The sequence below is a fragment of the Carcharhinus amblyrhynchos genome, chromosome 3 (assembly GCF_965287045.1).
Source record: "Carcharhinus amblyrhynchos chromosome 3, sCarAmb.v2.hapA, whole genome shotgun sequence".
NCBI lineage: Eukaryota > Metazoa > Chordata > Chondrichthyes > Carcharhiniformes > Carcharhinidae > Carcharhinus > Carcharhinus amblyrhynchos.
In genome coordinates, this window is record NC_137326.1 from 66852935 (window position 1) to 66877211 (window position 24277).

The 24277-nt window shown below is 42.7% G+C and overlaps 1 protein-coding gene across 2 annotated transcripts in view; it reads right to left on the reverse strand.

The window, feature by feature from the left end:
* Nucleotides 1-24277, reverse strand: part of ryk (receptor like tyrosine kinase) — a 367912-nt gene that overhangs the window by 121265 nt on the left and 222370 nt on the right. For both annotated transcript variants that reach the window (XM_080184943.1, XM_080184936.1), the window contains one exon: nucleotides 11771-11903. In XM_080184943.1, coding sequence (XP_080041069.1) covers nucleotides 11771-11903 — 133 coding nt within the window. The remainder of the gene's footprint in view (nucleotides 1-11770; nucleotides 11904-24277) is intronic.

Here is a 24277-nt window from a genome sequence, read left to right on the forward strand (position 1 = left end):
TCTAATATTTTCCCAATGGCAGATTTTAGGCTAACTAGCTTATAGTTTCCAGCTTTTCCCTCTTTGTGTGAGCAGAAGCATTACACTTGCAGTTTTCTAATCCACTAGGACTTTTCTAAAATCTAGGGAATTATGAAAGATTACAACCAATGCATCCACCATCTCTCTAGACACTTATTTTAGGACCCTAGAATGGAGGTCATCAAGTAAAGGGGACTTATCAGCCTGAAGTACCATTACGATACCCATTACTTCTTCCTAGTGAATGCTTTAAATCTTTGGACATTAAGGGGCAATTTAGTATATCAAATCAACCTAGCCAGCACATCTTTGGAGTGTGGGAGGAAACCAAAACACCTGGAAGAAACCCTCACAGACATGGGGAGAATGTACAAACTCCACACAGTCACCCAAGGTGGGAATTGAATCGGGTCCCTGGAGCTGTGAGCAGCAGTGCTAACCACTGTGCCATCTATTTAATCAATTTCTTAAGCCGACTCTGTCCTCATACCCTTTAAAGGTTAAGACTCTAGCTATGGACCCATATCTCTCACTCTCAAACTGAATGTAAAATTCTATGATATTATGAGCACTCTTGCCTCAAGGATACATGACTTTAAGGTCTTCAAGTAATTCGATCACATAACCAGATTCAGAATAGCCTGGTTTCTGGCAGATTCCAGAATGTATTCTTCGAAGAAACTGTCCCGAATATGCTCTATGAACTCACCTTCCAGTAAGGTGGCACAGTAGTTAGCACTGCTGTTGAACAGCGCCAGGAACCCGGATTCAATTCTGGCCATGAGTCACTATCTATATGGAGTTTGCATGTTCTCCCCATGTCTGCATGGGTGTCCTCCGGGTGCTCTGGTTTCCTCCTTCAGTCCAAACATGTGCAGGTTAGATGATTGGTAATGCTAAAAATGCCTCAGTGTCCAAAGATGTGTAGGTCAGATGGAACAACCATCGTAATTGCATAGGGTCGTGGGGATTGGCCAGTGGGTTGGCCTTGAGTAAAATGTTCTTTTAGAGGGTCAGTGCAGACTCGAAGGACCGATTAGCCTCCTTCTGCACTGTGGGAATTCTATGATTCTAAGAGTCTATGGTTACATGTGTCAATCTAATTTATCCAGCCAATTTATAAAGTCACTTATGATCATTGCAATATCTTTTCTTGCAAGCTCCCATTACTTACTGATGTATATTCTGCCTTACTTGCTGTTAGGAGATTTATAACCTACTTTACAGTGACTAGTTTCCTTTGCAATTGTTCCATCTCCACCCAAATCGATTTTGCATCTTGATCTTGTGAACCATGATCATTTCTCACTATTGGATTGATCTCACCTTTCATTAGCAGAGTTACCCAAACTCCTTTTCTGTCCCTTCTGTCGTTCCAAAATGTCAAATATCCTTGAATATTCAATCCCAGCCTGGGTCTCCTTAGAATCATAGAATCCCTACAGTACAGAAGAGGTCATTTGGTCCATCGAATCAGTACCAACTTTCTGACAGGGTACTCGAGTTATTTACTGGGTAAGTAACATCCCGAGGCCCTCTTCCTTGCCCTATTCACACATGTCCCGTGGCTAATCAATCTAACTTACACATCTTGGAACACTAACAAACATTTTAACATGGCCAATACACCTAACCAGCACATCTTTGGACTGTGGGAAGAAACTGGAACACCCGGAGGAAACCCATGCAGACACAGGGAGAATGTACACACTCCACACAGACAGTGATCCAGGGCTGGAATTGAACCCAGGTTCCTATACCTGTGAGGCAGCAGTGCTAATCACTGTGTCACTCTGCTATCCCTTGCAACTACGACTCTGTAATGGCTATCATATCATTCTTCTTTACTTCTAATTGTGCTATTAATTCATTCATTTTGTTATGAATGCTTGCGTGTTCAGCCTTCAATCCTGCCTTTTTACCGTTATAATTCCCTCACCAATCTTATTTGCTGCTGTGCTCATATTGCTACCCAGTGCAGAATTAAGAGTTTCAATAATAGAAGTAAGATAGTAAGAAAAACTTAAGAGTTAAGGATTGAGTGGATACCTGGCAAATACAATTCAATGCAGCAAGTGTGAGGTGATGCAAATTGGTTGGAGTGAGGAGAAGTAATAGTTATTAAATATCCAGATCCACTACACCACAGGGCGTAGCCCTTCAGCTCATTGTCTCAATAGCGGCTCTCTTTAGAGCAATGCAGTTGAGTGACCTCTTTCTGCGTTATAACCATAATCAATGATACACAGATGGAATAGGGAAGCTGCGGTTGTTCCCCTTAGGGCAGAAAAAACTAAGAGAACATCAGTTGGAGATGTTTACAATCATGATGGGTTTCGATAAAGTAAGTAAAGAGAAAGTGCATCCAACAGCAGAACCGTCAATAACTTGTGAGTACAGATTTCAGTGAATCAGCAGAAGAACCAAAGGCTACATAAGGAAAATATTTTTATGCAGTCAAAAGTTGACATTTGGCATGAATTGCCAAGGTATGTGGAAATATATTCAACTGTTGTCTTCAAAAGGGAATTGTAAAAAAACATTACAGGAATAGGACTGACTGGATGACTTTACAAAAGAGCTGGGGTCTAAGAACCTTCTTTGTCACTGTACTGTATGATTTTGTTATGTTCATGCTTGGATTATAAACAGGTTATCAAAGCAGCAAAGAAAATTTAATATTGAACATGACAAGAGAAGTTAAAGACATAATTTACAGATGACACCAAGATTGGTGGCATAGTGGACAGTAAAGAAAGTTATCTATGATTGCAATGGGATCTTGATCGATTGGGCCAGTTAGCTGATGAATGGCAGATGGAGTTTAGATCATAGAATAGATCATAGAACCATAGAGTCCAGAAAGAGGCCCTTCAGCCCATTCAGTCTTCACCGACCACAGTCCCACCCAGGCCCTACCTCTATATCCCTACATATTTTACCCGTAATCCCTCTAATCTACACATCTCAGGACACTAATGGGCAATTTTTTTGCATGGCCAATCAACATAACCCGCACATCTTTTGGACATTTAATTTAGATAAATCTTTTAATTTGGATAAATGTGAGGTGATGCATTTTGGTAGACTGAAGCAGGGCAAGACTTACTCAGTTAATGGTAGGGCAGCGGGGAGAGTTATAGAACAAAGAGATCTCGGTGTGCAGAGTAATAACTCCTTGAAAGTGGAGTCACAACTGGACAGAATAGTGAAGAAGGCATTCAGCATGCTTGGTTTTTTTTGGTCAGAACATTGATTACAGGAGATGGGATTCCTGTTGAAGTTGTACAGGACATTGTCACATACTGTATACAGCTCTGGTCATCCTGCAGAGTTATAGAGGTTTACAGCATGGAAAACAGGTCCTTTGGCCCCTTTTTTAACCTTAAGCTAGTCCCAATTGTAGAATCATAGAGGTTTACGGCATCGAAAAAGGCCCTTCGGCAAAACTTGTCCATGCCGCACTTTTTTTTAAAGCCCTAAGCTTATCCCAATTGCCTGTATTTGACACATACCTCTCAATTCAGATCTTACCCATGTAATTGTTTAAATGCTTTTTAAAAGACAAAACTGTACCTGCCTCTAACTACTTCCTCTGGCAGTTTGTTCCAGACACTCACCAACCTGTGTGTGAAAAAATTGCCCCTCTGGATACTTTTGTATCTCTCCCCTCTCAACTTAAACCTATGCCCTCTAGTTTTAGACTCCCTACCTTTGGGGAAAAAGATACTGACTATCTAGCTGATCTGTGCCCCTCATTATTTTATAGACCTCTATAAGATCACCCCTCAGCCTCCTATGCTCCAGAGAAAGAAGTCTCAGTCTATCCAGCCTCTCCTTATAATTCAAACTATCAAGTCCTAAGTAGCATCCCAATAAATCTTTTCTGCACTCTTTCTAGTTTAATAATATCCTTTCTATAATAGGGTGACCAGAACTGTACACAGTATTCCAAATGTGGCCTTACCAATATCTTGTACAACTTCAACAAGATGTCCCAATTCCTATATTCAATGTTCTGACCAATGAACCTAAGCATGCCGAATGCCTTCTTCACCACTTCACCTGTGGCTCCATTTTCAAGGAGCTATGAACATGTACACCTAGATCTCTTTGTTCTGTAACTCTCCCCAGTGCCCTACCATTAACTGAGTAAGTCCTGCCCTGGTTCAATCTACCAAAATGCATTACCTCGCATTTATCTAAATTAAATTCCATCTGTCATTCGTCAGGCCACTGACCCCATTGATCAAGATCCCGTTGCAGTTGGAGATAACTTCACTGTCCACTATACCACCCAGCACTGATCCATGGGGCACACCACTGGTCCCAGGCCTCCAGTTGAAAAATAACTCTCTACGACCACCTTCTGTCCAGAACCAGGCTTCTGTCATCAAGCCAATTTTGTATCCATTTAGATGTCTCACTCTGGATCCTGTGAGATTTAATCTTTTGCAACAACCTACCATGCAGTATCTCGTCAAAGGCCTTGCTAAAGTTCATGTAGACAACATCAATAACACTGTTCTCATCTACTTTCTTGGTTAACTCTTCAAAAAACTCAATCAAATTTGTGAGACATGATTTTCCACTCACAAAGCCATGCTGACTATCCCTAATCAGCCTTTGCATTTCTAAATGCCTGTAGATCCTGTCTCTCAAAATACCTTTCAACAACTTACCCACCATAGATGTGAGGCTCACTGGCCTGTAGTTCCCAGGCTTTTCCCTTCTTAAACAAAGGCACAACATTTACCACCCTTGAACCTTAGGCACCTCACCTGTGACTATCGATGATTCAAAGAACTCTGCTAGGTTCAACAATATCCTGGGATACACTTCATCATGTCCTGGGGATTTATCTGCCTTGATGCCCTGTGAGACTTCCAGCACCACCTTCTCTGTAATACGGTACACTCCTCAAGACATCACTATTTATTTCCCCCAATTCCCTCACATCCACGCTTTTCTCAACAGTAAATACTGATGAGAAATATTCACTAAGGATCTCACCATCTCTTGTGGATATGCAAACAGATGACTTTGTTGATCTTTAAGAGGCCCTACTCTCTCCCTTGTTAGTCTTTTGCCCTTTGTGTATTTATGGAAGCTCTTTGGATTTACCTTATCTGCCAAAACAATCACATGTCCCCTTTTTGCCCTCCTGATTTCTCTCTTAGCTCTACTCCTACATCCCCTATATTCTTAGAACAAAGCGCAAAGAAGAAAGAAAATTATAGCACAGGAACTTTGGCCCTCCAAGCCTGCACCAACCATGCTGCCTGACTTAAGTAAAACCTCCTACCCTTCCCGTTGAGTAGAGGAATCCCGTTGAAGTTGTACAGGGCATTGTCACATTTGGAATATTGTATATGGCTCTGGTCACCCTATAGAGTCATAGAGGTTTACGGCATGAAAAACAGGTCCTTCGGCCCCTTTTCTCCCATCCTATTTGTGTACTTGTCAAGATGCCCCTTAAAAGTCACTACTGTATCCACTTTCACTATCTCCCCCGACAACGAGTTCCGGGCACCCACTCCTCTCTGTGTAAAAAATCTGCCTCGTATGTCTCCTTTAAACCTTGCCCCTCACAGCTTAAACCTATGCCCCTTATGACTGGCTCTTTCACCCTGGGAAAAAGCTTCTGACTATCCATTCTGTCCATGCCTCTCATATTCTTGTAGACTTCTATCAGGTCTCCCCTCAACCTCTGTCGCTCCACTGAGAACAAACCAAGTTTCTCCAACCTCTCTTCATAGCTAATGCCCTCCATACCAGGCAACATCCTGGTAAATCTTTCCTGTACCCTCTCCAAAGCCTCCACGTCTATCTGATAGGGTGGCGACCAGAATTGAACACTGTATTCCAAGTGAGGCCTAACTAAGATTCTATAAAGCTGCAACATGACTTGCCAATTTTTAAACTCAATACCCTGGCCGATGAAGGCAAGCATGCTGTATGCCTTCTTGACTACCTTCTCCACCTGCACTGCCATTTTCAGTGACCTGTATACCTGTACATCCAGATCCCTTTGCCTATCAATACTCTTAAAGGTTCTGCCATTTACTGTATATTTCCTAGCTATATTAGACCTTCCAAAATGCATTACCTCACAACACCTCTTCAAGGGATCCACTTGATCCCAGCTGCCTATGCACGTCATGTGCCTCTTTCTTCTTCTTGACCATGGTCTCAATATCCCGAGTCATCCAGGATTCCTCAAGGAGTGGGATAGCTTGATCTTGGGTTCGGACATAACTTGGCACTTGCTGTACTGTTCTATGTTCTATGTCTATGTCCTACCAGCCTTGCCCTTCACTCCGAGAGGAATGTGCTTACCCTGAACCCTTGTTAACACACTTTTGAAAACCTCCCACTTGCCAGACATTCCTTTGCCTTCCCACAGATTGCCCCAATTAACTTTTGAAAGTTCCTGCTTGATACCATCAATTTGCCCATGTTTGGCCCAGGTGAGGGCAGAAGAGCGGCAATGCTGATTGGCTATTTCAGGTAAGATTTACATGAGCGCAGTCACTGACCCAGAAGATGAACCTCTGGAAGATCCTCTGTCTTTGTGTGAAGGTAAGCATCCAGGCAAGGGCAGCAAAGCGGCGATGCTGACTGGCCGTATAGGCACAGTCACTGCCACCAGGAGGTGGTTTGTGGAGGAGCTGTTGTAAAGGAACAGTTAAACTCCAAACACTACTACAGTGTTTCCTTCCCAACCTCCTCCTCTAACCAGAAAAAAAGTCACTGGAAGGACCACAAGCAGGGGAAAGGCGAGTTGAAATTCTTTCATCCTTCACCTGTTTAAGGGCAGTATGGCAGATAGGGCAGTGGTATGCTCCTTCTGCCAGATGTGGGAAATTAGGGTGCAATTTAAACTCTTTGACAAGTTTATCTGCAGGAACTGCGTCCAGCTGCAGCTCCTCACAGACTGCATTGTTCAGTTGGAGCAGCAGATGGACACACTGTGAAAGATACTGGGGTCAGAACGTAACAGGCACTAGTTACAGGGAGGTTGTCACATCACAGGTTCAGTCAGGTAGATAGGTGGCTGTCAGGTGAGACAGGCAGGTCTCCTGTGGCTATTCCCCTTTCAAACAAGTATGCCATTTTGGGTACCGTTGAGGGGGATAGCCTGTCAGAGGAAGATGTCATCAGCAGCCAGGCCTCTGGCACCAACCTGGTTCTGCTATAGAGCAGGGTTGACAAAGACCAATCGAGCAGTAGTAATAGGGGACTCGCTAGTTCGAGGCACAGATCGGCACACATGTGGCTCCAGGATGGTGTGTTGCCTCCCTGGTGCCAGGGTCAAGGACGTTTCTGAGTGACTGCAGGACATTCTTAAGGGGGAAGGTGAGCAAGCAGAAGTTATTGCGTATATTGATACCAGTGACATAGGTAGGAAAAGGGATGAGGTCCTGAAGTGTAAATATAGACAGAAAGCTAAAGTGCAGGATCTCAAAGGTAGTAATATCTGGACTACTACCGGTGCCATGTGCGAGTGAAAGTAGCATTGAGAGATTAGACAGATGAATGTGTGGCTTGAGAGCTGGTGCAGGGGGCAGGGATTTAGATTTTTGGATCATGGGATCTCTTCTGGGGAAAGGACGGCTTATTCAAGAGGGATGGGTTACATCTCAATTGGAGGGGGACTAATATCCTGGCAGGGAGATTTGCTAGGGGCAGTTGGGAGGGTTTAAATTAGTTTGGGGGGGTGGGGGCAAAGCAGTAGGGAGATAGTAGAGAAGGTTGAGGACAGCACAGAAGTTAAACAGAGCACATTAAGTAGTAAAGGGAGCATCAGTAATCCTAGTACTAGACTGATCAGGCAAAAGCAAGACAGAGATCAAGGGAATTCCAGATTAAACTGCATTTATTTCATTGCAAGAGACCAGATAAACTCAGGGCATGGATGGATACATAGGACTGGGATATTACAGCAATTGCTGAAACATGGCTAAGGGAAGGACAGGACTGGCAGATCAATGTTTCAGGTTACAGATGCTATCGGAAAGACAGAACAGGAGGTAAGAGTGGAGTGGGAGTTGTACTTTTGATTAGGGAAAACACAATGGCAGTACTGAGAGGAGATATATCTGAGGGTTTGGCCAGTTTTCTATATGGGTTGAACTGAGAAATAAGAAGGGGGAAATCACTTTGATAGAGTTGTACTAAAGGCCCCCAAACAGAAGGAGGGATATTGAGGAGCAAGTATGTAAGGGGATTAGAGATAGCTCCAAGAAAAAGAGGGTGGTAACAGTAGGGGATTTTAGCTTTTCCAATATTGACTGCGACAGCCATAGTATTAGAGGCTTGGATGGAGAGAAATTTGTTGAGTATATTCAGGAAGAATTCCTTATTCAGTATCTGGATGGTCTGACTAGAGAGGGGGCAAAACTTGACCTCCTCTTGGGAAACAAGAAAGGGCAGGTGACAGAAGTGTTAGTGAGGGATCACTTTGGGACCAGTGACAGTGATTCCATTAGTTTTAAGATAGTTATGGGGAATGATAGGTCTGGCCCAAAAGTTAAAATTTTAAATTAGAGCAAGGCCAACCAAATCAGGCAGGAACTTTCAAAAGTTAAGTCTGTGGGAAGGCAAAGGGACATCTGGTAAGTGGGAAGCTTTCAAAAATGTGTCAACGAGGGTTCAGGGTAAGCACATTCCTCTCAGAGTGAAGGGCAAGGCTGGCAGAAGCAGGGAACTTGGGATATTGAGGCCCTGGTCAAGGAGGAGGAGGCACATGACACTCATAGGCAGCTGGGATCAATTGAATTCCTTGAAGAGTATAGAGGGTGTAGTTTTAAGAGAGAAATCAGGAGGGCAAAAGGGGACATGAGCTTGTTTTGGCAGATAAGGCAAAGGGAAACCCAAAGAGCTTCTACAAATACATAAAGAGCAAAAGAGTAACTAGGGAGGGAGTAGGGCCTCTTAAGGATCAACAAGGTCATCTATGTGGGGATCCACAAGAGATGGATGAGATGGTGAAGAAGGCATACACTTCTCATTAGTATTCACTGTTGAGAAAACCATGGATGTTAGGGAACTTAAGGAAATAAGTAGTGATGTCTTGAGGAGTATACATATTACAGAGGAGGTGATGCTGGAAGTCTTAAAGCACATCAAAGTAGGAAAGTCCCCAGGACCAGTGTATTCCAGGACACTGTGGGAGGCTAGGGAGGAAATTGCAGGTCCTCTAGCAGAGATTTTTCAATCATGGATAGTCACAGGTGAGGTGCCTGAAAAGTAAAGGGTGGCAAATATTGTGCCTTTGTTTAAATAGGGCTGCAGGGAGAAGCCTGGGAACTCCAGGCCAGTGAGCCTCACATCTGCAGTGGGCAAGTTGTTAGAAGGTATTTTGAGAGACAGAATTTACAGCATTTAGAGACACAAGGACTGATTAGGCACACTCAGCATGGCTTTGAGTGCAAAATCATGTCTCACAAATTTGGTTGAGGTTTTTGAAGGGGTAACCAAGAAGGTAGATGAGGGGAGTGCATTTGATGTTGTCTACCTGGACTTTAGCAAGGCCTTTGATAAGGTACCGCACAGTAGGTTGTTGCATCAGATTAAATTTCATGGGATCCGGGGTGAAATAGCCAAATGGATATAAAATTGGCTTGATGACAGAAGCCAGAGAGTTATTGTAGAGGGTTGTTTTTCAAACTGGAGGCCTGTGACCATTGTTATGCCTCAGGGATCACTGCTGGGTCCACTGTATTTGATATTTACATTAATGATTTGGATGAGAATTTAGTAGGCATGGTTAGTAAGTTTGCAGTTGACAGTAAGATTGGTGGCATAGTGGACAGTAAAGAAGGTTATCTAGGATTGCAATGGGGTCTTGATCAATTGGGCCACTGGGCTGACGAATGGCAGATGGGAGTTTAATTTAGATAAATGCAAGGTGATGCATTTTGGTAGATTGAACCAGGGCAGGATTTACTCAGTTAATGGTAGGACATTTAGGAGAGTTATAGAACAAAGAGATCTAGGGGTACAGTTCATAGTTCCTTGAAAGTGGAGTCACAGGTTGACAGAATGGTGAAGAAGGCATACAGCATGCTTGGTTTCATTGGTCAACATTGAATACAGGGATTGGGATGTCTTGTTGAAGTTGTACAAGATGTTGGTAAGGCTACACTTGGAATCCTGTGTATACAAAAAGAATGTTATTAAACTAGAAAGAGTGCAGAAAAGATTTACAAGGATGCTACCAGGATCTGATGGTTTGAGTTATAAAGAGAGGCTAGATAAAGTGGGACATCTTTCTGTGGAACATAGGGTGATCTTGTAGAGGTATATAAAATAATGAAGGACATAGATCATCTCAATCATCAACATATTTGCCCAAAGGTAGGGGAGTCTAAAACTAGAGGGCACAGCTTTAAGGTGAGAGGGGAGAGAGACAGAAGTTCCAGAAGGGCAATTATTTCACACAGAGATAATAGTAGAGGCAGGATAAATTTTGTCTTTTAAAATGCATTTAGACAGTTACATCCGTAAGATGGGAATAGAGGGATACAAGCCAAACACGGGCAATTGGAACCAGCTTATTGGTTAAAAAGAGGGCAGCATGGAGGGCTGAAGAGCCTGTTTCTATGCTGTAAATCTCCATGACTCCGGATGGTACAATTTTAACTTGGGTAGAAGAACACAGCATCTTTGAAGGTGGCAGGACTGAGAAGGCTATTAAAAAGACTTTGGTTTGATAGCCAGAGACAGGGTATTAAAGCATGAAAATTCACACGTATTTGGATAGGCTTCGGCCAGAGTATTGTTTTCAATTTTGGCCATCACTCTTTAGGAACAATGTTCATTATTGTGGGTGGATTAAGTCATTAAAATGCTGCCAGGGATAAGGGACTGAGAGATTAGAGAATTCGAGATTGTTTTCTTTTAGAACATAGAACATAGAACATAGAACATTACAGCGCAGAACAGGCCCTTCGGCCCACGATGTTGCGCCGACCAGTTACAAAAACAATGACCCACTAGCCTATACCAATCCCTTTTCGTCCATAAACCTATCCAGAGATCTCTTAAACGCCCCCAAACTAGACGCATCTACAACTGCAGCAGGCAGGGCATTCCAATCCCTCACCACCCGCTGGGTAAAGAACCTACCCCTGACATCCGTCCTGTAGCTACCCCCCCTTAATTTAAAGTCATGCCCCCTCGTGCTAGCTTTCTCCATCCGAGGATGGAGGGGCTTAAAGGAAGTTTTAACAGGTACTCAAAATGATGAGTATGAACTGTTTGAAACAGTGGCAGAATTATCAGCAACTAGAGGACACAGGTTTAAGGTATTTGGCTAAAGAACCACAGAGAAGATGAGAAGATCTTTTATGCAGCAAATGGTGGTTGTCAGAATGCACTTCTGAAAGAGATTCAACATTAACTATAAAAAGGAAGTCGGATAAATGCCTGTCAGGGAAAACAGTGCGGATATTTGGGGAAAAAAATCAGTGGAATGAAATCAATTGGACAGCTCCTTCAAGTACAGCCTTCTATGAACATTAAGGCTGGGTTTGTATAATCCCTCCACAGAGGGTGTAGTGAGACATTCAAACATTCATCGACTTCGACAGCACTGGAAGATCCCATCATTTGGAGGGGCCAGAAAATCCCACCCTAAGTATTCACACTCAGGGATAACAGATGTTTGCTACTTTATTAGGTTCAACATTTAACTATTGTGGCTATGAAATGTCAAAAAATAGTGCTATTTCTCAGCAGTTACCTGGGGATTGTTGGCCTCAGCAAGCTTGCACTGTCGAAGGAAGAGTTTCAGATTCCCCCAATTCAGGTAGGGCAGCAGTACCATAGGCCTCTCTCCATCCTCTATACAAACATGACTGATGGGCAGCAGGTTTCTGGTCAGAAAAATAGCAAAATATCAGTCACCAAAAAACAATATCTTTTTAATTTCTACTTTGAAAATCAGCGTACTGCAGGCATTAACTCATGCAGCAGGTGAAAGCTGTAGCCCCATTACATCAGGCATGTCATGATTTGTGACAAATAGTTCTAAACTACTTACAAGACTCAAATTTAAGTCAGAATGTCAGTGGAGAAATGAAGTCCAAATATTGAGCGTAGCATTCAAGGCATATTACATAGTTCCTCTAGCTCAAATCAAACCCGATTGCTCAGGGTTGTTCAGAAGAACAAAATTACATCAGTCTATCAAAACGACTGTGGTGCCGTGGGTCATACCCCTGCTTTGAGCTGTAAGTCCTGGGTTTAAGTCACACTCTAGGACTTGATAGCCTAGGAAAGTGTGTTCATGTCACCAAACAAAGAGGGCAAAGGACAGTCCGCATGTTCCACAGCGTTCCCAGCACAGGAGCAGACACTTCGGCTCCCCAAGTCTGCGCTGACACATGATGCCTTTCTAAAGGCCTTTTGCCTCTACGCAGTCCATATCACTCTATTCCCTGCCTATTCATATATCCATTAAGATGCCTCTTAAATGTTGCTATTGTGTTGTTTCTACCACCTCCTGTTCACTATATACTTGTAAATCCTTCCAACACACATCAATGGCAGGGGGCAAGAGCAGAATAGATTCCTGGGCAGCCATGTGATGAAAGGAAAATTAGATCAACCATCACTAACTCCGGATTACAACATGCAGTAAAAGTGAATGTTGCCAAAGTAACTTGGACTCCCTGGGTGCAAGGTAATACTCTGCCACGAAAACAAGTATGTGCTCAAACACACAGGAGGTCAAACTGTTTAGCTTTGATGCATTATATGCTTTGAATGGCTAAGTGAAAATGGAAAAGGAGAAGTCATCAACATTACTGAACTGTGGCAGACCCTCAAAAATCAAGTTAGATAAGTCGCCAGGACCGGGTGGGATGTACCCCCGGTTACTGTGGGAGGCGAGGGAAGAGATTGCAGAGTCTCTGGCGATGATCTTTGCGTCATCAATGGAGACGGAAGAGGTTCCGGAGGATTGCAGATGTGGTTCCTCTATTCAAGAAAGGGAGAAGAGATAGCCCAGGAAATTATCGACCAGTGACGCTAACCTTAGTGGTTGAGAAGTTGACGGAGAAGATCCTGAGAGACAGGATTTATGCCTTGGCTTGCCTTGTCTAAGTATTTTAACCGGTAGGAGTTATGTTAATTCATTTTGCTATGTTTGTGTTCTTAAGTAAAGTTTGTTTTGAGAAAAGCTTCCTAGTGCATCACTTGAATCATGGAGTGAAACACCTCATGCTCACCATAAAGCCAAAACCAAATGCAAAAGTTAGGGTCTTGATAAACTTCATAAAATACCTTGGAGTATCTGTCTGGGCCTTAACAAAATTTATGAGGAGAGATTGAACAAGTAGGGTTTATATTGCTGTGAATTTAGAAAGTTAAGGGGTGATTGAAATTTTCAAAATATTAAGTGCAACAGATATTTGCTCCCAATCTGTCTTATTTTCAGTAGTTAGGGTGGGACTTGGGAGAGAGGGGTAGGCGTGGGAAGATGCGGCGGCGCGGGCTCGTTGGGCCAAAGGGCCTGTTTCCCGTGCTGGGATGTTCTTTGTTCTTTGTTTGTTCTAGAAAATTAGATCCAAACCTTGCAGAAATGAAATTACATTTAGAGAGTGGAAGAAGTTGGAACTGACTTCAATAAAGAAGAATTGATAGATCAATGGTTAATTTGAAAACTGAGATGAACAAAGTTTTTGTTAGCCAGGTATTAAAGTATATGGATAAACTCAGGTATCTGAATTTAAGTCGCAGACCAGCCTTGATCTCTCTGAATAGCAAAATAGGCTTGAATGGTTCCATGGCCTCCCTCTGCTCCAATAGTACAGGGTGAAACTTAAGCAAGGAGTAAGGAGGGCTAAAAGGGGTCAAGAAAAATCATTGGCCGTCAGGATGAAGGAAAATCCCAAGGCTTTTCAGAAATAAATAAAGAGCAAGAGGGTAGCCAAAGTGTGGGCTGGCCCACTCAAGGACAGCAGAGGGAATCTATGCATGGAGCCAGAGGAAATTAAATATGGGCAAGGTATTAAATAAGTACTTTGCGTCAGTATTCGCCAAAGAGAAAGACTTGATGGATGATGAATCTGGGAAAGGGTGTGTAGATAGTGTGAGTCATGTTGAGATCAAAAAATAGATGGTATAGGGGTTCTTGAGAAACATTAAGGGAGACAAGTACCCAGAGCCTGAAGGGATATACCCCAAAATACTGAGAGAGGCAAGGGAGGAAATTGCTGGGGCCTCACTGGCTACAGGGGGTGTGACAACACCAGGTTTAAGTCCAACCGATTTATTTGATAGTAAACTCACTAGCTTTTGAGGGGTTTCCCTCTTCTTCAGGTGAATGGAGCGTTCTGGCCTCAGACAGAGCATATAAAGCACAGTTATAGATTACTGATTAGAATGCGAATCTTTACACCTAACCTGCTGTTCAAGTCCTAAAGTGGCCGACAATGTGAGTGGAAGGAGCACTGATCACAGATTAAAGAGGTGTGTATTTAGGACTTGAACAGCAGGTTAGGTGTAAAGATTTGCATTCTAATCAGTAATCTGTAAACTGTCGGTACTTTATATGCTCTGTCTGAGGCCAGAGTTGTTCCTGTGGAGCAGCACAGAGAGGCAGCGATTTTTGGGCATGTGTGGAGGTCGCGATTGAGGTAAATTTTCTTTTTTAAATTTTAACTTTTCATTTCTAGTTAAAGTTGCGAGCAGTGGTGGTTTCTTTTTCTTTTTTTAAATTAGTTAGAAACCGGAAGTCGTCACTAGGAGGCTTACCGGTATTTGTAGTTTTTTTTCTGCGTCTCTCTGACCCTATAAATTGGTACAGAGAGGATACCCGATCCTCCACCCAGGTAGAGTATCCCACCCTCCCCCCTCCTCTAACCTAATAATAAGTGTGTGGGAAGTTTTTTATTTTCCTCCTGGAAATTGTTTCAGAGATGGCAGTTCAGGCTATAAGCTGCACCTCCTGGGGTATGTACGTGGTGAGGGACACCAGTAGTGTTTCTGCTGATTTTACCTGCAGGAAGTGTGTACGCTTGCAGCTTCCGGAGGAGCGTGTTAAGGAGCTGGAGCTGGAATTGGAGGAACTCCGGATAATTCGGGAGGTTGAGGCGGACATTGATAGGAGTTACAAAGAGATAGTCACTCCTAAAAATGAGTCTTGGGTAACTGCTAGGAAGAGGGGTAAGAAGCAATTGGGGAGACAATCCCCTAGGGCTGTTCCCCTCCAAAATAAGTTTTCTGTCCTGGAGGCTACAGTTGAGGAGGAATCAACTGGAGATAGCCAAAGGGAGCAGGTCTCTGGAGGTGAGCCTGTTGTGAAGGCTCAGGTGGATAGGGGAAGTAAAAGATTGGGCCTGGTGATTGGGAATCCACAGTTAGGGGGACAGATAGGAGAGTTAGCAGTAATGGTAGGGACTCAGGGCTGGTGTGTTGCCTCCCAGGAGCTGGGGTCCGGGATGTTTCAGAGAGGGTGTTCAGGACTCTTAAGGGAGAGGGGAGTCAGCCCCAAGTCATAGTTCATGTGGGGACGCATGACATAGGGAGATTAAGGGAAGGGGACATCAAGCAGAAATTTATGGAGTTGGGGTGGAAACTTAAGGCCAAGTCAGACAGAGTGGTTATCTCGGGACTCTTTCCTGTGCCACGGGATAGTTTAGAGCGGAACAGAGAGAGGGAAAGTTTGAACTCGTGGCTGAGGGGATGGTGCAGGAGGGAGGGGTTCAGGTTCTTGAACAATTGGGGCTCATTCTGGGGACGGTGGGACCTCTCCAAGAGTGATGGTCTACACCTGAATCAGAGGGGAACCAATATCTTGGGGGGAAAATTTGCAAAGGCTATGCAGGAGGGTTTAAACTGATTCAGAGGGGGGGGTGGGATCCTGAGTAGCAGGGATGAAAGTGAGGGGGACATACACGGGGACTGCAATGCACGGCATCGTGGGGGTGGAGCAGAGCATGGTTTGAAATGCGTATACTTTAATGCGAGGAGTATTCGCAATAAGGTAGATGAACTTGCAGCGTGGATCAGTACCTGGAACTTTGATGTTGTGGCCATTTCAGAGACATGGATAGAGCAGGGACAGGAATGGTTGTTGCAGGTTCCGGGGTTCAAATGCTTCAGTCGCAGTAGAGAAGGAGGTGGGGGGGGGAGGGGTAGCATTATTAGTCAAGGATTGTATCACAGTGTCAGAGAAGAAGTTTGATGAGGACTTGTCTGTTGAGGTAGTACAGGCTGAGATTAGAAATAGGAGAGGAGAGGACACCCTGTTGGGGGTCTTTTATAGACCTCCTAAAAGTTCTAGAGAGGTTGAAAGGATTGCGGAGACGATCCTGGATAGGAGTGAAAGTAATAGGGTAATTGTTATGGGGGACTTTAACTTTACTAATATTGATTGGAATAGCTATAGCTCTAGCTCATTAGAGGGGTCAGTTTTTGCACAAAGCGTGCAGGAAGGTTTTTTGACTCAGTATGTAGATAGGCCAACTAGAGGTGAGGCTATATTGGATTTGGTGCTGGGAAATGAGCCAGACCAGGTGTTAGACTTGGAAGTTGGTGTGCATTTTGGTGATAGTGACCACAATTCAGTTACGTTCACCTTAGTGATGGAAAGGGATAGGCATGAACCTCGGGACAGTAGTTTTAGCTGGGGGAAGGGTAATTATGAGGCGATTAGGAGAGAATTAGGAAGCATAGGTTGGACTACAGGGGCTGGGAACGTCCGAAATGTGGAGTTTTTTCAAGGAGCAGCTACTGCGCGTCCTTGATATGTATGTCCCTGTCAGGCAAGGAGGAAATGGTTGAGCAAGGGAACCGTGGTGCACTAAAAAAGTTGATTCGCTGGTTAAAAGGGAAAAGGAGGCTTATGTCAGGATGAGACTTGAGGGCTCAGGTAGTGCACTGGAAAACTTTAGATTGGCTAGGAGAGAGTTAAAGAGTGAGTTAAGAAGAGCTAAAAGAGGACACGAGAAGACTTTGGCTGATAGGATTAAGGAGAATCCTAAGGCGTTCTATAGATATGTTAAGAACAGAAGATTGGTTAGGGCAAGATTAGGGCCAGTTAGAGACAGCAGTAGGAAGTTATGTGTGGAACCAGAAGAGATTGGAGAGGCATTGAACCAATATTTCTCTTCGGTATTCACGCAGGGAGACATAAATGTAGCTGTGGAGAACACTGGGTTACAGGGTTGTAAACTGGGTAGTATTGCAGTTGATAAGGAGGATGTGCTAGATATTCTTGAGGGTTTGAAAATAGATAAGTCCCCTGGGCCAGACGGGATTTACCCTAGGATTCTCTGGGAGGCAAGAGAGGCGATTGACAAAAAATGTCTATTCAGTTCCTCTACCATTTCTTTGTTTCCCATTACTACTTCTCTAGTTTCATTTTCCAATGTTCACTCTTACTCTTCAAAGATCTAAAAAATCTTTTGCAATATTCTTTTATATTACTGGCTAGCTTACTCTCATATTTCATCTTCTCTCCCCTTAATGCTTTTTTAATTGTCCTCTGTTGGTTTTTAAAGGCTTCCCATTAATCTTGCCATATTGTATGCTTTTTCTTTCACTGTTATGCTGTCCCTGACTTCCCAGATCAATCACGGTTGTCTCACCCTCCCCTTAGCTCTTCTTCCTTGGAACTGAAATTCTGCTGTGCCTTCCAAATTATTTCCAGAAATTCATGCCATTGCTGCTCTACCGTTTTTTTTCTCCTATGCTCTTCTTCCAATCAATTCTGACCAGCTCCTCCCTCTTGCCTCTCTAGTTACCTTTACTCAACTGTAATACCATTACATCTGATTTGAGCTTCTCCCTTTCAAACTGCAGGATAAATTCTATCATATCATGGTCATTGCCTCTTAAGTGTTCCTTCACCTTAAGCTATCAAGTCTGCCTCATTACATATCACCAAATCCAGAATTGCCTGTTCCCTCGTGGGTTCTAGCACAAGCTGCTCTAAAAAGCCATCTCGTAGATATTCTACAAATTTTTTTTTACTACTAACTTGATTTTCCCAGTTCACTTGCATTTTGTAAGCCCCCCCTCCCCAAGATCACTGTAACAATACCTTTCGTACATGCCTTTTCTATCGCCTGGTGTACCTTGTGCCCAACATTCTGACTACTGCTTGGGGGCCTATACTTAACTCACATCAGGGTCTTTTTACCTTTGTGGTTCCTCAACTCTACCTACACAGATTCTACATCTTCTGACCTTACAGTCGCTTCTTACTGCTGATTTTATTTCATTTCTTACTAACAAGGCAGTTGCCCCCTCTGCCCAATTGCATGTCTTTTGAAAGGATGTATATTCTTGGATATTTAACGCCCAGCCCTGATCCACTTGCAGCAACATCTCTGTGATGTCCACAACATAGTACCTGCCAATTTCAATCTGTGTTACAAGCTCATTTAGCTTATTTTATATACTGCGTGCATTCAAATACAAGCACCACCTTGCTCACAGTCATCCTTGTAGGTGGCACGATGGTTAACTGGCCATGGCTTGGGTCACTCTCTATGTGAAGTTTGCACATTCTCCCTGTGTTTTTGCGTGGGTTTCCTCTGGGTGCTCTGGTTTCTTCCCACAGTCCAAAGATGTGCATGTTAGGTGGACTGGCAATGCTAAATTGCACTTCAGTGTCAGGAGGTCTAGCTAGGGTAAATGCATGTGGATACGGTGTGGGTGGGATTGCGGTTGGTGCAGATTCGATGGGCCTTCTACACTACAGGATTCTGTGATCCCCTTATCTGCCATGCCTGAAGTTAAATTCCTAACCCTTTCCAAACTGTCTGTCCTAATATTTGCTCTAGAGATTTTAATAGCTTCCTGAGTTCTACTTTCCTTTGACTTTTTTCATAATTTTCCAAGCCGTTGAGCCCACCACCCCACAATTTAGATTAAAGCTCTATTAGCAGCCCTAGTTATTCGATTCGCCAGACTCTGGTCTGAGCATGATTCAAGTGGTGCTCATCTCATTGGAACGGCTTCCTCCATCCCCTGTACTAGTGCCCCAATGTCCCTTGAATTCAAATCAATATTTGAGCCACAAGCAATGTTGCAACTGTCCCTTTTATTTCATGAGCTATAACTACTCTTACAAGTCTGCTGTGTGGCAATTGATCAAAGATTTTGGAAGTCCATGTACACCACATCAACAGCATTGCCCTCATTAACTTCTCTTATCTTTTCAAAAACTCGAGCAAGTTTGTTAAACATAATTATCCCTTAAGGCTTTTCTTAATCAATCCACATTGCCTTGATGAATGAATCCGCAAATGGCTATCACTTATTTTGTAAAGCTGAAACAGGTGAAATATGTGTACATATTCTTTCTGCTTACAACTGGACGTTTGCTAAATAATCCTCAGTGAGCTGAGAAATACACTGCCAACCCATTTAGGATATTCGAACTCACAGTGTTGCGCAGGTGTGTTACTGGAAGCATAGGGCCATGTTCTTTGCAGACTGAAAGAGCTTTGTAAATTTTGTTAGGAGAAACTATTAGAGAATAATTTGCACGGATGCATTAAGCTGCAACAGCCAGTCTGAGAGTGCACAAATGTACTGAACTTCTGCTAATTCAATTTTAAACCCTCAAAAATACGTGACTCCTGTCATGCAATCAAATTAGTGAAGCAGTCACGGATGAATAAGTCCTCAACAAAAATATAAAATGAAGGGGAGTGGAAAGAGCAAACTCAGTTCTTCAGCCTGGAATTTATGTATTTTGGACGAGACCATGAAATATTATATACAACTCTTACTGAAGCACGCTTTACAAATGGCTGGCACAATGACAATCAGGCAGCACATTATGATGTGAAACAAGATAGATTATTTTTAAAGCTGTTTGGGTTTTGGAGCTCAGTATTAAAACCGGGAAAGCTTCGGAATATAGGAACAGGAGAAGGTCATATAGCTGTTCAAACCTGCCCTGCCATTCATTGAGAGCATGGCTCATCTGTAAGCTGGATCCATAAACCTGCTTTTGCCCAATATGCCCGAATACGTTTGGAGAACAAAAATCTCTCAATCTCAGTTTTAATGATTAAGTAACAACTGGCACTAACATAAGGAGCTTTAAACTTCTACTACCCTCTGTGCTGAAACATTTCCTAATTTATCCCCTGAAAGCTCATTATTTACCTATTTTCAGACTATACCTCTAGTCTTAAACATCCCAACTGATGGAAATAATCTACCCTTGTCTGTTTCCCTTAATATGTGAAAAGTATGATCAAATCACCCTTAAACTTCTAAACCTCAAGGAATGCAACCCTAGTTTGTGAAATAAAAACAGAAATATTCAGCAGGGTCAGCAGCAGCTATCAAGAGAGAAACAGAGTTAATGTTTCAGGTTGATGACTTGTGATCGGAACTGTTAGAAATGTAATATATTTTAAGCAAGTTAAAGGGGCAGGGGATGGTGGAAGAACAAGAGTTGGTTGTGCTGAGCTAAAGGAAACGTGTTCTAAAAGAAGTTTCAGTGGCAAAATAATGATCAGTTGCCCCTCAAAAATATAAATCAAGCAAAAAACAGGAGTAAAAACTAAAATCTGCAAAGCTAAAGGAAACAAAATGGGGGTAGAGATCAAATTCTGAAATTGCTGAACTCCATGTTGAGTCTCAAAGGATGTCACAAGAGCCACAAGCAGGACTGTCCTTGTCAACTTTTCAGCCTGTTCCTGCCCCAGGGAACACCAAGTCAACCAGTATGTCGAAGTCCAAGTTTCATTTCTCTAACTTTATGTTACACCCTCTCCAAGGTGAATATATTCTTCCTAAGGAGTGGTGCCCAGAACTGCTCACAGTAACTCCAGGTATAGTACATCATCCTATCTTTAATTATCTAATAACATGGGAACAAGGAGCAAGAGTAGGCAATTACAGCCCTTCAACTTCACTCCACCATTCTACATGATCATGGCTGATCTCCATCTCATCCTAACTCCACTTCCTTGCCTTTCCCCCATTGCCCTTTATCCCACTTCTGATCAAATATTTATCTACCTCTTTCTTGAATCCATTGACTAATTCTGCATCCACTGCACACTGGGCAATGAGTGCCATAGATTCACAACCCTCTGCGAGAAGTAGCTTCTCCTTGAATCTCCCCCTTCTTACTCTACAACTATGACCTCTTGTTCTAAACTGTTCTGGGGGAAACATTTGGTTAACATTTACTTCATCAATCCTGTTGAGTATTTTATATACCTCAATCAAATCCCCCCTCATCCTTCTGTGTTCTAGTGAATACAAGCCCAAGCTACTCGACCACTTCTCACATGACAGCCTCTTCAAATGTGGAATCAATCTTGTGAACTGTTCTGAACTGCCTCCAGTGCCACATCCTTCCTCGAAAGTGGTGACCAAAACTGAACACACTACTCTAAGTGTGGTCTCATCGATGCCTTATACAATTGTAACAACATTACTTTTATACTCCGTACCCTTTGCAATAAATGCCAAGATTCCATTTGTCTTCCTTATAACATTCTGCACCTGCATACCCACTTTGTGACCCCCAGATCCCTCTGCACAAAAGCCTTTTGAATCCGTTTCCCATTTAAATAGTAAAATTTGCCCTTTTGTTTTTCTGGCCAAATTGGATAACCTCACATTTATCCACATTAAACTGCATCTGCCAGATTCTGATTCATTTTTCTAGCCTGTCAATATCCATTTGTAAATTTTTTATCTCCTCATCACAGCCTGCTTTCTCACCTATTTTCGTGTCGTCAGCAAATTTCACTGTCCCTGTTTGTAGACCATTGATATAGATTGGAAGTAGCTGTAGTCCAAGAACTGAACCCTGCGGGACCCTCGTAGTTACAGATCACCAACTGGAGAAGGACCCATTTATCCCAAACCTCTTCTTTTTATCAGTCAATTCTCAATCCAAGCCACTACTCTACCCACAACCCCTTGGGATCTAACCTGCTGCATCAGTCTCACGTGGCACCTTATCAAATACCTTCTGGAAGTCCACATAGATCACATCCACAGGATCCTTTATCTACCTTGTTGGTTACATCCTTAAAGGACTCGAGCAGTTTTGTCAAACAAGGCTTTCCTTTCACAAAACCATGCCGACACTGATGAAGCTTTGCTTTGCTTTTCCAGATGCTCGGTCATCTCCTTAATGATTGACTCCAGTAACTTTCCCACCACAGAGGTCAAGCTGACTGGTCTACAGTTTCCTACATTTTGCTTCTCTCCCTTCTTGATTGAGGGCATTACATTAGCATGTTTCCAGTCAATCGGTACCTTTCTGGAAACCAGGGAATTTTCGAATATCATAATTAATGCATCCACTATCTCTGCTGTCACCTCCTTTAACATCCTAGGATGTAGGCCATCAGGTCCTGGGGGCTTATCTACTTTTAAACCCTTCAGTTTACTGAGTACTTTGTTCCTGCTTCTAGCAAGTTCTACTGTATTAACTGCAGTTTTTGGGGTAGAATAGTCATCTTCTACTCTGAAGACAGAAACAAAATAATGTGTTTAGTGCTTCTACCATCTCTGAAATTCCCACTATTATCCCACCATTTCCATCCTCTGAAGGGTCAATATCTACTTTCAGTGTTCTATTTCTCTTTATATAGTTATAAAACCTTTTGGTATCAGTTTTTATCTTTTCAGCTAGCTTTTTTTCAATGTCCATTTTAGCATTTTTGATATTGTATTCAGTCATCTTTTGTTGGCATTTGAAGTTGTCACAATCCTCCACGCTGCCACTAACCTTTGCGGTATTATATGCCCTCGTTTTTGCCCTAATGTTATCCTTGATTTTCTTATTAACCATGGATGATTGATCACCCTTTTGTAATTTTTCTTCCTCTCAGGAATGTACCTTAGTTGAGATTTTTAAAAATATCTCCCTAAACAACTGCCTCTGTTATTCCACCATCCTCCTGTTTAATATTCTTGCCCAGTCCATTTGGGCCAATTCTTTCCTTTGGCCTGCATAATTACAGGCCAATTTGAGTATGTGATTCTGTCTTCTCACTTCCAATCTGAATTTGAAATTCTATCATGCTGTGTGATCACTCCTTCCAAATGGATCCTTAATTACAAGGCCATCCTTCCTCATTTGATAAAACTAGACCTAAAGTAGCCACTTCTCTGGTTGGCTCCATAGCTTGCTGCTCTAAGAAACTGTCCCTCACACACTCTTTGAACCCTTTCTCAAAGCTACCCTTGCCAAATTGATCAATCCAGTCAACATGCATTTTAAAGTCACCCATAATTACCATTGTGTCCTTTTCACAAGCTCTCCTCACTTCCTTATTTGTACTATGCACTACTCTTCTAAAGTCCTAGATGGGGATCTGTAAGTTACTCCTGACAATGAGTTTCTTTCCTTGCTTCTTATTTCTATCCAGACAGACTCAACATTTTAATGTCCAACGCCAATATCATTTTGGAATACAGCCTTGATGACTTCCTTAACCAATAGAACAACTCCATCTCCTATTCCTTGTCATCTATCTTTCCAGAATACCGAACATCCTTGGACATTCAACTCCTAGTCCTGATTCTCTTGTAACCATGTTTCAGTAATTTCCACCAAGTTATAGCTGTTGTCCATTATTTCTGCTGTCAGCTCGTCAACTTTTGTTTTGAATACTGCGTGCATTTAGGGATAAGGTCTTGAAATAAGTTTTATTCATTTGTCGTTCTCTCTCGCCATCCTTATATGTTGATCCCTGATAACATTGAGTCTTATCTCGAACACTTACTCCAGATTTCAGTGTACATTTTGTCTTTTTACATTTCCTTCCTCCTGTGACATTGTTTTTCGACTGACTATTTAATCTATTGACTTCCACCTTCTGCTCACTTGCTGTCCTGCCACGTTTGGATCACACTCCCCTGTCTTATTAGTTTAAATCCACTTGAACTGCATGATTAAATGTCCCCACTCAGACGTTAGTATCCTTTCAGTTAAGATGCAACCCGTTCTTTTCTACAGGTCCCACCTGCCGTGGAAGAGATCCAAGGCAGATGTTCAGTTAACTACAATATAATTCCCTGGGTTCTTCCTCTCAATTTTCTTGAATGAAGTAGTGACATATGCAAGATTCTAACAAAGAAATGGTTTCCAAACTGAGAAAACATTGGAAGATGAGAAAAACGAAATACTACAGATGGTGGAAATCTGAAATAAAAAGCAGGAAATGCTGAATAAACTTAGCAGGTCTGGCAGCCTCTGTGGAAAGAGAAAACAAAGTTAACATTTCCGACTTCCCTAAAAGGATCG